Source organism: Podarcis gaigeae (genome assembly GCF_964106915.1).
Source record: "Podarcis gaigeae genome assembly, chromosome: 17".
Classification (NCBI taxonomy): domain Eukaryota; kingdom Metazoa; phylum Chordata; class Lepidosauria; order Squamata; family Lacertidae; genus Podarcis; species Podarcis gaigeae.
The window spans coordinates 16,224,749-16,241,815 of record NC_139694.1 but is presented as its reverse complement, the minus strand read 5'-3'; the positions used below and the strand labels follow the sequence as shown (position 1 = coordinate 16,241,815).

General features: G+C 42.6%; 1 protein-coding gene across 1 annotated transcript in view; it reads left to right on the top strand.

Annotated features, from left to right (window-relative positions):
* The window catches only part of LOC310835195 (uncharacterized protein), an 81,920-nt gene that overhangs the window by 42,087 nt on the left and 22,766 nt on the right, over nt 1-17,067 (top strand). The window contains exon 2 of the mRNA XM_083720004.1: nt 16,407-16,476. Coding sequence (XP_083576130.1) covers nt 16,407-16,476 — 70 coding nt within the window. The remainder of the gene's footprint in view (nt 1-16,406; nt 16,477-17,067) is intronic.

Here is a 17,067-nt window from a genome sequence, read left to right as displayed (position 1 = left end):
GAGTTTTCCTGAGAAGATGGCTGTATTGCACTTAGTTGTGCTTTGGCTTGGCTTCGTGTATAGGGGCGAGCTGTGGTTTTGTGGCTTGTGTCAGCCAGATCTGTGTAGGGATTGCAGGGGGGTGCAGCATCCGGAGGTGCCACCATGGATTGGCTACTGGATGGTGTCAGTAATTCATCTGTGGAGAGGGTCTGGGTTTGGGTCTGGTGTGGTTGATTGGTGTTGGCGTTCTGTGTGCCTCTGGATCTGGTGTCAGTTTTTGTGGGGAGGGCTAATTTCCAGATGTCTGGCAAGCGGGATGTGTCGTCACGCTTGTTCATGTTGTGAGGGTGTTTCTCTATCTCGATGGCTTCCATGATTATTCTCTTGTGGTGATGTTCCGTGTTAAAGAGCAATTTGGAATCTGCAAAATTAATTTCGTGTCCTGTTTCTTTCATGTGTTGGAAAAGAGAGGAAGTTTTTTCTTCTTTTTTGACGGCATTCTTGTGTTCTGCGATACGTGCATTTATTCGTCTGTTTGTTTGTCCAATGTACGTGGCTGGGCAGACTTTGCAGGGTATTTCATAGATCCCTTGGTTTTCCAACTGGATTTTATCCTTGGGGTTTCTGAGGATATTGGCTATTTTTTGGTTGGTGCAAAAGGCTGTTTTGATATTGTGTTTATGGAGGATTTTGCTAATTTTATCTGTAGTGCCCTTGATATAAGGAAGGAGGGCCATGCCATTGTTTTCTTCTGTGTCTTGGTTTTTGGGGGGTGTTTCCTTTTGGATTAGCTTCGTAATCCTGTTTTGCTGGTATCCATTGGCAATTAACACATTTGAGAGATTCTGTAACTCAGTTGTCAAGTGGTCTTTGTGGTCTGTTCCAGTAACAAGAAGCCGAAAGCACCAGCCTGAAGATGACGAGTGAGACCTCGTCGAAACGTCGCCTAGACACCCCAACTTTTACACGGGAAGACACCCGAGGACACCAAAACCTGCATTCCTGTACCCGTGAAAATCTACGAAAGCATATATATATATATATATAGCCCACTTGGGTGACTATTAAATGCATGAACTTCTGCTGGAGCAGCCTCCTAACCATGCCTACCCAGAAATGTGTAGGGTTTCATTTGCAACCATAGTCTTTTAAGTGTCACAAGACTCTTGTAAGCCCAAAATGGCTTATCTTCTGAGTTTACGCCAATAAAACTCAGAGACAAGAGGAGTTAGGAGTCCATTGTTGTTTATTACTAGGCAATAGGTTACAGTCGAATTGTTTCGCAAAACTGCACCCCAGCCCAAGGGTACGGGAGGTAGTATTTATAATATTTCAAACAAAGGATTTCAATTTTCACCAATCATGTACATCATTACCTCATTTCATGTTTAATACACAGGCAGAATAAGCATTAGCAATTTCTGTTGATTCAGCTCTGATTCCCACCGCTCTCTGTTAAAATGCTAATTTCTGTTCCATTGTGTTAGTGTGCATGTTGGGAACCTGTGTTATGCGTAGCCATTTGCACCATGTATCAACTTATGTTCTAGTTTATTAGCTGTATCTTTGTGATTCACATATTAGCTGTACTTCTACCCCAATTTTTTGGGTGGGGGGCGGCAACTTGCAAAATCATCACTTTCATAAAGCAACAGGTTACCATAACTTCTCTATTAGAAGCACACTCAAGGATTTATAGGGGTTCACATTATCATATTCATTGTGGCCCTTTGGGACACCACCACAAGACCACTGTAATCTTAAGGAAAGTTAAGCAAGCAAATGATCAAATACCGTACATTGCAGAAGCAGCCACTCCATTCTAGGCAGCCCAATGGGCTATTTAAACAAGAGAGTCACATTTCACCATTTAAGAGCAACTCGGAGTCCAGAAAAGGCTGGTTGGACCAATAAGAGAGAAACTTGGTCATATGTCTTTTCTTGATTGACTGCCTCAGAAGATGCTCAAAGGAACATCGGACTCAGATAATTACCAGGGGACAGCTATTGGTGTCAGATTGCAGAAGGAACTGAATTTTTCATCACCGGTTGCTCTTGAAAAGGCCTTAATTTTCTTCTATTTTCATCATGAACTGATAAAACTTGGTGGTTTAAAAAGACAAATGCACATTTCTTTTCTGCATTACTTGTCTAACATAAAGGAGCATCTAAAGCAATTCATAATTATCAAGTGCAAAACAGTCGTGTGAATGTGATTCAGTTCAATAGTCTAAACTATTCTGTCATCCAGCGGTGTCAAAACAAACTTCGGCTTTTCTTTCTGTCACTGATGTGGTCTTATGGAATTTTCTCGTCTGTCCTCTTTTGGCTCTCAGCTTTGCTTTTTTGCAAATGGGATTTTAGCTGTGTGAGCATACAGTGTAAATAGGTTTCAAAGTGCTACCTATTTGTTAATTTCCATCTACTGGAGTGGTTGGAATGGAAAACACTGAATAGGTAATTGGAGGAAATAATTGTTCATTATAGATGGCTGCGTAAAATCATTTTGGCTGGCTGTTCGGGGTTTCTTCAAAGGTCTGGGAAAGCGAGGCTATGTGCGAAAAGAGAGTTGGCTGCTAATAGCAAGCACACAATGTCCTCTGCAGTAAAATGTTCCTCTCCAGGCCATTGTGATACACGGTAATAGAACAAATGTGCACAGACTATACTTGAGTGACTTCAAGGTGATAACAGGAAGGCAGGAGGCAAAGGCTTGGGTGTTGAGGGCAATCTGTGCCATGTACTAGCTTGTAAAGACTTCTTTTCGTCCAGGCTTGGATAGCACTGATTCTGGTCCAATAATTGTTTTCCTTTCTGGGTCCCAGCGAAAAATGGGTGAAATTTTTCCTGTGTGAAATTGCATAACTTTTTGCACTGCAGGCTTATTGGCTGGGAGGTCAGGGATGACGGTGGCAGTGATGATGATGATGATGATGATGATGATAATTTATTATTTATACCCCACCCTTCTGGTTGGGTTTCCCCAGCCGCTCTGGGTGGCTCCCAACAGATTAAAAACACAACAAAGCATCAAACATTAAAAACTCCCCTAAACAGGGCTGTCTTCTAAACATCTGGTAGTTGTTTACTTCCTTGACATCTGGTGGGAGGGCATTCCACAGGGCAGGCACCACCACTGAGAAGGCCCTCTTGCCTGGTTCCCTGTAACCTCACTTCTCGCAGTGAGGGAACCGCCAGAAGGCCCTCGGAGCTGGATCTCAGTGTCCGGGCAGCACGCTGGGGGTAGAGATGCTCCTTCAGGTATATTTAATGATTTAAATTTGTGTACCACCCTTCATCTGAAATTCACAACATAATTATCCTGTCAGACAGTCTTTGTGTGGACATAGCCTCAGTTACTTGTTATCTGTACTGAGAAAGTGTCTGGCAGTAAACCTCTTTGCCCAGAACTATGCCATCAGCCATGAGAGCCCTGCTCCTGCTTCCTAAGGATATGGGAATAGTCTCTGGGATTACTTGGTGGTGGGATTACTGACTGGTGAAATGCCAGTCAGAGGCCCTTCCCCATGAAAGAGACTGAAACTGCTGCCTCAGGCAGTTAAATCCCACAGGACGGGGTCCCTGTGAGTGCCTTGCTTGCCCCTGCTGTTGCTTCCAATGCGATTCTGAGAAGCTTGTGCAAGAAGGCAGTTCTTTATTGGTGTGACATAATACACAGCCCTCTCCTTATGCCTACACTCCCACCAATCCTTCTCACCAGCACAATGAAGCTTATATTTGCATTTGCAATTTGGATTTTCATTTTTTTGCTTTTTGCACAATATGCTCACCTCTACAACTAGTTGCAGACAAATTAAAGGGGGGGGAGGGAGCAGAATTTCTACAGGTTTCTCAAATATACAAGCAATAGTTCAGTGACATTATCCTTCTGTTGTCTAGGCAACTGGAAGAGTACCTTAGCACCAGGCAGGATGAAAGTCAGAAGAGAGACAACAATGCCATTAATTCCGACCTGTAATAATATTTATAACAGGTTGCATGAAATCAGCAATGCTGACCCAAAGTAACGCAGTAATAGCACTTCTAACAGGCATCATTAGAGTTCAGCTACAGGCCCAGCCTAAGCAATATAGACAGTCTGTTGATGCGCTGCATACACTTGCAAATAGAGGCGCGATTTCAGGCCATAAACCACTCCTTGGGTATAATAATGTTGACAGATAATGGAAACGAATCATCATTTCCCGTTCCATCGGAATACACTTGCGCTCCATCCATATGGCTTTGGCGGAGCGATCTGTCTTTGTCTGCACGGAAAGCTCCATCGAAAACGTGTCCTCTTTAAAAGGTAGTGAATTTCGTTTATGCAAGCCTCCTGAGAGATTCTGCATGGGGTGACGCTTGGCGACCTGCCAATTACACAAGGGCCTGCGGAAAGCTGGGTCTGTCTGCTCTTATTACATTGGACACTTGGTGAGGCAGGTGCCAATGGTCTCGAAATCCACCAGAGCTGGCTCACCAAATTCAAAGTGCAGGAAGGTGACTCAAAACAGTCTTAAAATGCCAAACAAGTTTTAGCAGTAGAATGGTGCCCTGGCTCAGCATAAGCATTTAATTTTCCCATGTATCTAAACTTCCCGGTCCAGAAGGAATAAATACAGCTCGCACTTTCTAAATGCCACCTCTGTACATTCAGATCGATGGTGCTCAGCCTCATACGCATGACCTAACTCTGCCCTCGGTTAATGCCTACATCTTTTAACTTTTACACGAGTAGGTGACACTTGAACTGACATTTAACCCCAGGTTTTAGCACAGGTCTGCCCGCATGCATCCTGCAATGAATCTGCACTGTATAAATAAATTTGAGGCTAAAGTTCTTTGGTCTGGAGTGTGGGGTAGGGTGGGGATGTTTCCATTTGGGGCTAAACAGCCACCACAAACCCACCTGGGTTTGTGTGCCACATGTGGTCCTGCCAGGGGTAGTGATCACATTCCCAGTGGTGTCATTATTACTACTACTACTACTACCACCACTACTACTACTATTAAATTGCAAGTATTCAAAATGAGGGCAAGAAGCATTGCCCTTACTCCTCTTTGGCTTCATGACATCATCACATGGCATTGTCATGAAGTGATCAGAGTGAGGGCAATGCTTTCAGGCCTCACTCTGAAGCCTACGTAGAGGGAAGGCAACCAGGAGGAGCTGAATCACTTCATTTCGCTTAGAAAAGCTTTTACAGAGTTCCTTGTAGAATGGATTCAGTGACCCACCATGAAAATGTGCATAGAATTCCAACGGGATTTGTTTTTTAACCTGTGGTACTTCAAATATCTGTACAAGGATCTTGTCCCTTCTTAGTTTCTAAACAGACAACTTTCTTTTTATGTGGAGTTCCGATATTTCCCTTCCCCCCTCTCCCTTTTACTGTGAAAAGTGAAAGGGAAAAAGGTATATCACAGATAGCACCCGCTTCTTAATACTTGTTGGGGCTGCAAAGCTATTATTGCTTCCTTGTTATCTCTGCAAAAGCCTGCCTTTCCATCTTGTCTAATAGGCTGTGCATTTGACTTCCTCTCAGGGAGAAGGTGACAGTGGGGAAGAAAGAGATGTGCTTTGGAAAAATATATGCATTTCCACTACAGAGAGACCAAAAAAAAAAAAAAACCCCAGGGAGGTTGACTATCTTCTTGCAGGCCACCTTTAGCTGTTGAGGGGAGGTGCAAAGCTTTCAAGATTTACAGGGCTCTTCTTTTAGGCAAACGTGAAAAGGCAAGGATTTGGGCCACATGAATTCGTCTTCAAATTCATAAGGAATTGTTTGTTTGTTTTCTTTTACTTAATGGACTGGTATAGACACCACGTAACATCTCTGGGTAGCTAACAAAGCGCACACACAAGCATATACTAAAATGCAGTATGAAACAAATAATGAAATACAGTGCTGGGAAAACAAAGCAGAATTAACAAGAGGTCTAAACGAGGGTTGCCAGAGTCTTGGTGCATTTTTATAGGACAAGGTGGAGAAGGAGAGGACAGCTTTTGCCAAGGCAGAATCAGAGGAGGCATTACATTAAGGTAGGATTCTCCAGCAGTATGGTTCCACTTTGTAGGTGGAACAGACTTCAGATACAGCAGTTCCATTGCAGCTGCCAGCCCCTGAGACCCTTCACCATCTTCAATCATAGTCTTCATAAGGGAAGACTTTGACCCTCCACTGTGTGAATGCCTGGGACTCAGGCTCGGGCTTGGAACCAGAGGAGTCTCAGTCTGCACCGGATCCTTTTCCTCAGGCATCATCTGAACCAAGTCTGGGGCCTGATCCTGAAGAGTCCCAGTCTGCACAGGTTCCCCTGGAACAAACACCAGCTGGACTGAGTCAGGGGCCTGAGCCTGCACTGGCTCCAGATGCGGGGATTACCTTGTTGCCTTCAGCTGGGCAATCACTTACAGCTGCTCCATTACCAGTTCGGTCAGGAGAGGCTGAGGTGGCCTCTGGGTTTAGTAACCCACCAACGTCTCCCGAGCTGCAGAGACTAAGGTCTGAGAGAAGGAGAGACCTGAGTACTCGCAGGAAAGGAGTGCTCGCATTCAGGCAAGACAGGGAGGTGAGTCACCGGGGCGGATCAGGACCAGCCGTTACTCTGACAAAGATAAAAGGCTGTTGGACCCTGCCCCAGGTTGTGGGAGTAACATTGCTGTATGCCAGACCCTGCCTGAGATCCTGTACCTGTCCTTGCCTAGTGTCCTGCCTTGGCCCTGTCGGACTGACTCCTAGCAGAACCTATGGATTTGGGAAACTTACATGGGTCCAGTTTGGTTCAGTACAACCAGGGGCCGAGGAAGGGAGGTGCGGTGGCGGCAGTCTACCTCGGGTGTCACCACTGAGGGGGATGACAAAATGCCAGGTGGCACTCACTGTGGGGCCTGCAGTGCGCCTGAGCCACACGTCTCTCCTGGGAGCGACCTGGTGGCTCCACGCTGCCCCAAACAGTCCGCCCGCCACCTCCCTACCAGCTATAGGGTGGCTAAGTGGGAGGAGACAGACAGACTTCTCGGAGGCCCCATGGAGTGTCCTGCCCCAGCTTGCCCCGCCCCATGGTTTGCTGGCCCCACCCCTAGTCTCAGGGCACATGTGCCGCCCCAGCCGCCTGATCGGCTTGCTACGCCGCTGAGTACAACAGGCACAAAATGGAAGCTCTTTCTCCCTATTTTTCCCTTCTCCAAATTTGCCACCTGATTTCTGTGCCCCCAAAAATTGCATTTTGCCATCATGTTAGGAAAATCAAGTGCGTTTTCAAAATCATTCCTATTCTGCAACATTCTTGTTCTGCTATTTATGGGGAGGAGCAAAGAACAAAGCCGAGTATTGACTCTCAGCCACTGCAAATCTACTTCAGTCATCTTGGCTTTTGAGATCACAGTAGGTGTTACCTGCACAAATTCAAGCATATTTTTCCAGAAATCATGGCTAGAAACCTGGGTGATTGTATTTTGTTTTCCTTTTTAAAACTGAGATTCTTATTCTTAGAGTCTCAAAAAGCTAACCGATATGAAATTCTACATTCCCACAGTATTTTAGACAGATACCGCCTGATGAAGAGGTGGAGGTTTGACTCCATATTCAAGGTATAGGACCCCTTCCAGATTAATCTAAAATTGTGTGGTTGGGTATGATCTTGAGAATGCGGTTTCAGAGGCCTACATAAAGATTTCCTTCAAAATACCATTAACAAAGGAGAGCTTTGGAGCAGAAATAAATTTCTCACACCAATAAAAAGCTTTCTGGATCAAAAAACAATTATATATATCTAAGAACAAACGGATTTCAGAAAACACACTGTTGTGAAAAGATCAGACCTCTCTCAAATTCAATTATTCAGGAACCTCCTGTGCTTTATATCCCTGCAGTGCCACTTAATCATTAATTACAGTGTCTTTTTTATTGTCTCCCATGTTGATTGCATGTCTGATATCACAGATTGCCTAGCAAGTTGACTTAACACCTTTGCTAATTGCTCTGTGGTGCTAAGCTTTAATTTTCTTTTTTTCCTTTATTTCTAGCTAGGAGTTTTGAGCTGTTCACTTAAGCAAGCCCTTTATATGTACAGTATTGTTCTATAATATCATCTGTGGTGTCTGTGCCTTCAATGCAACAAGCAGGAGAGTTTGCATTTCATTGTGAGTTATTTATGGATCGCTGGAGCCCTCCATGACTTTGAGTAGGAGTCTAGCCCCTTCCAAAGATCAGCTTTTGATCTCTTGACTAGAAGCCAAGAGAGATGTGAACACTCAACATAATGTATTCATGACCTCCAACATTCCACATACAAAAATAGGGACACTTCTTTCAGTATTGTTTCGGTATCTCTTACATCCTTATTCTCACATGCCTTCTGGCTCTTTCACATATTGATGTTTTTCTCCATTGTATGCCGTATTTATTTATATTGGAATAGTTCATCCCGCTGCTGATTTAGAACCAAGCACAATTCCAAGCAAGGCAGGCAGGTGGTGCTGTGGTCTAAACCACAGAGCCTAGGGCTTGCCGATCAGAAGGTCGGCGGTTCGAATCCCCGCAATGGGGTTTGCTCCCGATGCTCGGTCCCTGCTCCTGCCCATCTAGCAGTTCAAAAGTACGTCAAGTGCAAGTAGATAAACAGGTACCACTCCAGCGGGAAGGTAAATAGTGTTTCCGTGCACTGATCTGGTTCGCCAGAAACTGTTTTGTCATGCTGGCCACATGACGCGGAAGCTGTCTGCAGACAAACACTGGCTCCCTCGGCCAGTAAAGCAAGATGAGCGCTGCAACCCCAGAGTCATCCATGACTGGACCTAACGGTCAGGGGTCCCTTTACCTTTTACAATTACAAGCACAGTTTGCTTCTGAGCACAATTCAAAGTGTTGGTGCTGACCTTTAAAGCCCTAAAAAGCCTCAGCCCTGTAATAGCCCCCGCCCCCATCATTCAGCCCGGACACTGAGGTCCAGCTCTGAGCCTCCGAGGGCCTTCTGGCAGTTCCCTCACTGCGAGAAGTGAAGTTACAGGGAACCAGGCAGAGGGCCTTCTCAGCAGTGGCTCCCTCCCTGTGGAATGCCCTCCCATCAGATGTTAAGGAAATGAACAATTATCTGACTTTTAGAAAACATCTGAAGGCGGCCCTGTATCAGGAGTCTTTTAATGTTTGGTGTTACATTATGTTTTTATATGTGTTGGAAACCACCCAGAGTGGCTGGGGAAACCCGACCAGATGGATAGGGTATAAATTATGGGTAGGCAAACTAAGGCCCGGGGGCCAGTTCCGGCCCAATTGCCTTCTAAATCTGGCCCGTGGATGATCCGGGAACCAGCATGTTTTTTACATGAGTAGAATGTGTCCTTTTATTTAAAATGCATCTCTGGGTTATTTGTGGGGCATAGGAATTTATTCATCCCCCCCCCAAAAAAAAATAGTCTGCCCCCCCCAAGGTCTGAGGGACAGTGGACCGGTCCCCTGCTGAAAAAGTTTGCTGACCCCTGTTATAAATAATAAAAATATTATTATTATTACTAGGACCTGGGAAACCAGGTTCCAGATCTCCATTGAGCTATGCAGATCACTGAGTAACCATGGGCCAGTCACTCACTCTTAGCCTAACCTAACTCACAGGGTTGTTGTGAAGATAAAAGGAGCTCCTTAGAGGAAAGGTGAAATAAAAAGGCAAGAAATAAATATATAAGAGCTCGGTGGCAGCGTACCTGCTTTTGCATGGATGCAATGCAGCTTACTGTACAATGGTAATGTACCAATGGTAATCTATTGCTCTACTACTCACTTCTGCCTCTGGCCCCCAGAAAGTCCCCCACAATGGAATGTGGCCCTCAGGTTGATAAGCTTTTCTCACTCCTGGTATAAAAGAGTGTTGGTTTTTTATTTATTTTTTAAAATGTGCAGGAGTGCCAGGAGAGATCTTAAATTTGAACCATTAATAGACAGAAGCTATGTTCAAAGCTATGGTTTTCCCAGTAGTGATGTATGGAAGTAAGAGCTGGACCATAAAGAAGGCTGATCACCGAAGAATTGATGCTTTTGAATTATAGTGCTGGAGGAGACTCTTGAGAATCCCATGGACTGCAAGAAGATCAAACCTCTCCATTCTGAAGGAAATCAGCCCTGAGTGCTCACTGGAAGGACAGATCCTGAAGCTGAGACTCCAATACTTTGGCCACCTCATGAGAAGAGAAGACTCCCTGGAAAAGACCCTGATGTTGGGAAAGATGGAGGGCACAAGAAGAAGGGGACGACAGAGGATGAGATGGTTGGACAGTGTTCTCAGAATTACTAACATGAGTTTGACCAAACTGCGGGAGGCAATGGAAAACAGGATTGCCTGGGGTTCTCTGGTCCATGGGGTCACGAAAAGTCGGACACAACTAAATGACTAAACAACAAATGATCAAAGATGTGCTGGCATTCAAGAAAGCAAGAGAGGTATGAGAGCAGGTTTTATAATGGGCTGTGCTTGAGAGTCATTTCAAGCTGATCATAATTCCACGATTCAGCAAAAAGTTCACCTTTTTGGGGGGGTGCTTGCTGTAATTAAGTGACCTGAGTGGAGTAGAAGCCCGTTTCATTTCTGCAGAAAGCAAATACTAAAGTAATGAGCACCAAAAAAAGGAGGGGGGGAGTAATGAATGGGAACAGAATTGCTGCCTGAAAAGAAGCAACGTGATTAATCAAGCTATAATGGACTGAAAGTGTTCGAGGCGCTACCCGGGATGGCTAGAAATGAAGTTTCTGGTTTTCAAAAAGCAGATCTGAAAGAATCATTTTTTAAGAAATAACCTGGTTTCAAAGGAAATCTAGATTTAATAGAAACATGTTAAACGCCCATACCGAAAACTGAATCATGATAATCAATCATCAAATATACTGATTTCTTTTCTATGTAAAGGAGGGAAGCATTAAGTTTTAAAGTTGCACATTATAAATGATACAGTATGTTGTGTACAGTATTGTATCTATAATTACAGATTTCCTACATGTCCCAGTGACTAGCAAGTCAACACAAGCACTGTAATCTTGTGTATCGCTGGAAATATCCACCTGTAACTCACCTGGAAGATCCTATTCTCTGTACTCCAAATACCTGAGTACTGCAAACTTTAAGGTAAAGGTAAAGGTACCCCTGCCCGTACGGGCCAGTCTTGACAGACTCTGGGGTTGTGCGCCCATCTCACTTAAGAGGCCAGGGGCCAGCGCTGTCCGAAGACACTTCCGGGTCACGTGGCCAGCGTGACATCGCTGCTCTGGCGAGCCAGAGCTGCACACGGAAACGCCGTTTACCTTCCCGCCAGTAAGCGGTCCCTATTTATCTACTTGCACCCGGGGGTGCTTTCGAACTGCTAGGTTGGCAGGCGCTGGGACCGAGCAACGGGAGCGCACCCCGCAGCGGGGATTCGAACCGCCGACCTTTCGATCGGCAAGTCCTAGGCGCTGAGGCTTTAACCCACAGCGCCACCCGCGTCCCAACTGCAAACTTTATTCCCCTTCATTTTATGGATTCCTGTGGGTTTGCTATGTCAACAGCATGGCTGTTACTTTCCCATCTCACAGAGAAACAGTGTTTCGTCCAGTAACCACTATCTTGTCTTCTAGAAAGTTCTAGAAACCTGCCACAGTCCCTGATCTATGCATGCTTGCTTTGTTCACTGAGATTTAACATTTAAAGCACTTTTATACAGCTTTAACAGTCATGGCTTTCCCCCTAATGAATCGTAGGAGCTGTAGGTTGCTAAGGGTGTTTGGAACTGTAGCTCTGTGATCTGAGAGAGGGTCATTTCAGCGCAGCTGCCCTGTCTTTGGACAGTCCTTTCTAGGGAGGTTTGCCTTGTTCCAACTCTGGCTGCCTTCTGGTACTAGGCAAAGTTCTTTTTATCTGCCCATCCTTTTTAGATCTTCTGTTTTAAACTGTTTAGTTTGTATGCTGCTTTGATATTTTTACAGGTGTTTGAAATGTGATAGAATAAAAATACAGTGATACCTCGGGTTATACAGATGCTTCAGGTTACAGACACTTCAGGTTACAGACTCTGCTAACCCAGAAATAGTACCTTGGGTTAAGAACTTTGCTTCAGGATGAGAACAAAAGTCATGCACTGGCGGTGCAGCAGCAGGAGGAGGCCCCATTAGCTAAAGTGGTACCTCAGGTTAAGAATTTTTTCAGGTTAAGAGCAGATCTCCAGAACGAATTAAGTTCTTAACCGGTGGTACCACTGTAATGATGGCCCCAGCTTTGATGTCATGAAGTTCACATCACTGCAGGTTTTCCTTACCATTCCTGAGAATGAATTATTAGTATATGTGCTGCCAAAGCGAGCACCCTGAGAATGAATTATTAGCAAGCATTGGATTGACTGCCTACAGCAGGGATGGGAACTAAACGTTGTTGAAAGCCAAGTCCCATCATCCCCAACAAGCATATTCAGTGATCAGGGGAGTCGTATATTAACAACTCTAGAGGGCACAGGTTTCCCTAGCTTACAGTAGAACTCTGTTCAGAAAAATCTTAATTACATGAAGGGAATTCTGTAACAGCCAGGACTACCCCCAAACTATGAAACAACCTTCCAGAACATGTTGGGTTAAGTAGATGGCCTTTAGTTTTTACAGTCCTTCCAATCCGAGAGGGTGTTTCAGCAATAAAGTAATGCCTGGCTGACGTGATCAGCTGGGTGCATTATACTGTGATATGGGATGACTAAAATAAACAGAATGAAATCATTGGATTAATCAATGACTAATGTTGAATATCACCCTGTATTTTGGAGAGAGAGTGATTCTGCATGGGTATTTGGGGGGGGGGGGAGTTATTTTAGATTAGCATGGTGGGATACCTTGTGTTTGCAGCAGAAATCAGATACTTTAAATAAAAAATAAATCAAAGTTCTCTCCAAACTCTTTCTATTATGTCCTGGAATGTAGCTGGACTTTCCTGTAAATTAGCTGATCCTGATTTTATGAACTTTCTTGAATCTTATGATATAATATTCTTGCAGGAAACCTGGTCTCTTAAACCTTTAAGTATTCCTAATTTTATTACCTATAATCTACCCGCTACTAAAGTGTGAACAAAAGGTCGCCCTAAAGCCGGTTTGATCTGTGGTATTAAACAGTCTTCTAACCTTAAAATTAATTATATCAGAAATATTGGACAGTTTGCACAACTGTTATCACTTACCATTGTATACAGGGAAATTCTTCTTTTAAATATATATTTTCCTCCCATAGGGCTGGAAAGTAGACCAGATTACGGTTGGAATATAGTCTCTGAAGAGTTGTATTTAATACGTAGTAAATCTCCAGATATTCCCCTGATTGTAATGGGAGACACCAATGCTCGGATTGGATCAGACAATACAGCTCTCTATAAACGCTATGGCTCAAATCTAGCTGAAGATGCCCCACTTCCATTGAGAATAGGGAGGAACTCTAAGGACATCATTATTAATAAAGCGGGAGGAAAACTTCTACAATTGGCCTTAGAATTGAACCTCTCATTTTTGAATGGCTCAATGTGGCCGGATATTCCAGGAAATTTTACTTTTAGCTCCAAAAGGGGCAGGAGCGTAATCGACTATGCTCTAGTTTCCGTTGAAATGTTAAATGAAATTGCCTCTTTTACAGTTGTACCTCGCTCAGAGAGTGACCATTTCCCAATAGTTTTAGAGATGTACAGGAATCCTAGAAATAATGATATCAGACCTCCTATTAGTATTGGTAAGACTATTTATGCCAAAAGAATTTATATAAGTGATAAAAATAGGGAGGATCTATTAGCAGTATTTGAAAATAACCCAGCTCTTCTGGAACCTGCGGCTAACCAAAATTTGATGCCCTTGGAGAATAATGATTGTTACTATAACACTATCCTGGAACTATTTTCTTCTTTTTTAGACCCTCAGTCCAGCAATAAACCTTTAAATAAGTATAATTGGTTTGATAAAGATTGTATTAACTATAAGAAAGAACTGAGAACTTGTCTAAAAGAAGCCTATATGACCAACTTTCAAGGTCTCTGGAAGACTTATTTTGAAATGAAAAATGTTTTTAAGAACATGCTCCTGGAAAAAAAAATCTGAGTTTGCACTAGCTAAATGGTCTAAAATTGTCACTGCATTAGAAATTAAAGATACTAAAACTTTTTGGTCACTTCTCTCAATAAAAGATACCACTGAGTTCCCTAATATAAGTGATAAGGCTTGGATTTCACATTTTACTGCTGTTTTTTATGATCACAAAGTTTGTAAAAAGGAAAATTTTAAAGTTTCTTTGGCAAAAACCACACAATTTCAAATTAATGCTGAGGAGATGAAAAGGATAATCCTTTCGTTTAAGCAAGGGAAATCACCTGGTATGGATGGCATCCCAATAGATCTGTTGAAATTAGATATAGAATGGTGGGCCATTAAACTTGTACCCATTTTTAATTCTATCTATCACTAAGCCCATGTACCTAAGTCGTGGAACAACTCGATAGTGGTTCCGATCTTCAAAAAAGGTGATAGGAATTGCCAAGAGAATTACAGGCCTATAAGTTTGCTACCATGCATAAGCAAAATCTATGCTAAATCTCTGCTTATTAAATTGGAAGAATGGATGCTGACAAAAGGCCTACCTGGTAAAGAGCAGGCTGGTTTTAAGGCAGGCTCGTCAACTCTTGACCAGTGTCTAGTGTTAAGTCATCTTGTGGATAAATATGTCATGAGAAATAAACGAAACTCTTTGTGGCATTTGTGGATTTAAAAAGTGCCTTTGATTCGGTCAACCGCAACAAACTATGGTCTAAACTAGAACATCTTGGTATTGACCCATATTTACTTACACTGATCCAAAGTTTACACTTTAATAACCAAATATATATTAAAGTATCAAAAGATGGTAGACTTGCAGGTCCTATTCTGAACAATCGAGGAGTTAGGCAAGGCTGTATCTTGGCCCCCACCCTATTTAATCTTTTTTTATCTGACCTACCATTATTCCTTCAAAACGCAACCACTCATACTCCTTATTTAAACAATTGCCCACTCTCTTTACTACTTTATGCAGATGATGCTGTAATTATTTCACTATCTGTTTTGGGTTTAAAAAAATTATTCAAGAGTTTTTCAAACTACTGCTCTCTTAATAATCTCAAAATTAATTATGATAAGACAAAGATTATGCAATTCAGAAAGAGAGGGAACCCAAAAGGCTGTATAATTAATGGACATCTAATACAGGAAGTTAAGCATTTCAATTATCTGGGAATTACATTTAAAAATAATATGAATTGGAATACACATATATGTGCAGCTATAGCTAAGGCCAAAGTGACTGCCCACCATATAAAATCCTATTTTTTTTCTCCAGTGGGAAACAGATACATCCCTGCTGTATTGCAAGTGATTGATATGAAACTTTGTGCCCAACTTCTATACGGCACACCAGTGTGGATTTCAGGTGACCTCAAGAGGTTGGATAAATTTCACGCTTCCCTTTTGAGGTCATTATTAGGACTTGCAAACTCAGTAAAATATGAAACAATATGTTGTGAGCTGGGAATATTGCCTTTATCAGTAAGAGCATGGCTGAGGACCTTGAAATATTGGATCTTCCTCCATTATAGAGCCCTATCCCCTAATTCTCTACTTTACGATCTTTTAAGTGATAATGCAATCTACAATCTATCATTGATATGTAAGAGAAAACTGGATTCTATAGGGCTCAATCTAACTGATTTTGAAATCGCTGATCCCAAAGATACATGGGAAATTATTAGGAAGACCTTCACAGAAAAAAGTGTTCTCGCCATGCTTGAGGTTGCAAAGCATAGCACCTGCTCTCCTATCCACTTAAATCTCCCTTTGTGTAGAGATTTCCAAAAGGGATACATGACAAATCTGAAGAAACATGAATCATGTAGGCTGTTTATGTTGGCCAGATTTAACATGTTTCCCTCGGCGGTAGTGAGAGGAAGATATTTAGCTATCCCAAAATCAGAGCGTCTCTGCAAATGCAGTAAAAAGGAACTAGATACTTTAGAACATATATTCTTCTCCTGTGATTTTGGCAGCTATGCCAGAATACAATTGTATGAGGCCCTAAAATTCAATAAACAGACTTTTACTCAACCAACTGTTCAGGACATGCTGGCGGACAGCGATGATCAAATTACTTTAATAGCGGCCGAATTTTTAAGAGCTGTCCATGAAGAAAGAATGGGCCATGATAAGGGGACTTAGTGGTTGTTAATGGTAGGTGATGATGTTGCGTTGTATTATTATTTTATATTATATTGTATTATGTTATTTATGTGTGGTGTGTTATGCCTAATAAAGGATTTTGAATTTAAAAATAAAAAGTAAATTTGCTAAAACAGCATGATCTACAGAGATCATTTGTTTCATTTAATCTCTCTTAAGTGTTTTGCTAAAACAGGAACACAATCTATTTGGCCTTCCAGGAACAACACAAGAAGCTTCGCAGCAAGCAAAATGACCAGTTCCAGGTATTTCAACATTTTAAAATATAATATTGTTGAAAGAATGTACAGACATTCAAACTAGACTGCAGCCAATAAATATAATTTTGCTGAGCTATTTACAGTGCTGCAGACCAGACTGTAATTCGCTTCGGAAATAAGTAACAAGTGGTCTACACTGCTCAATAGAGAACTATTTACTGCTGGTGGAAAAAGAATGGCAGAGTGTTGAAGCCACCAAAACCAATTAGGGAGGATGATTATAATGTTGCATCCTCAAACAGGCTTAATTTATTCTTACAACTGTAACTAATGTGGAAGATAAGGAGAGTTGCATTTTATGTTTTATGTTTAATTATGAAAGCATATCCATGTACTAACTAATGAAGTCATGTCTGTTTCCAGTAACTGGTTCAGGAGGTTACATTTTGTGGTTATAGAAACACTGTTGTGATGTAAAGCTTCACAGAAAACAGAGCTCAAACCCTTGAAATCAATTTGCCCAATGGCAGTGGCGTAGCATGGGTTGCCAGTGCCCAGGGCCACGTGGAGGCAGAGTGGGAGGGAGGGAAACAGATGGAGTACGCATGCGCATTCAACTGCCTAACGGCATCTGCA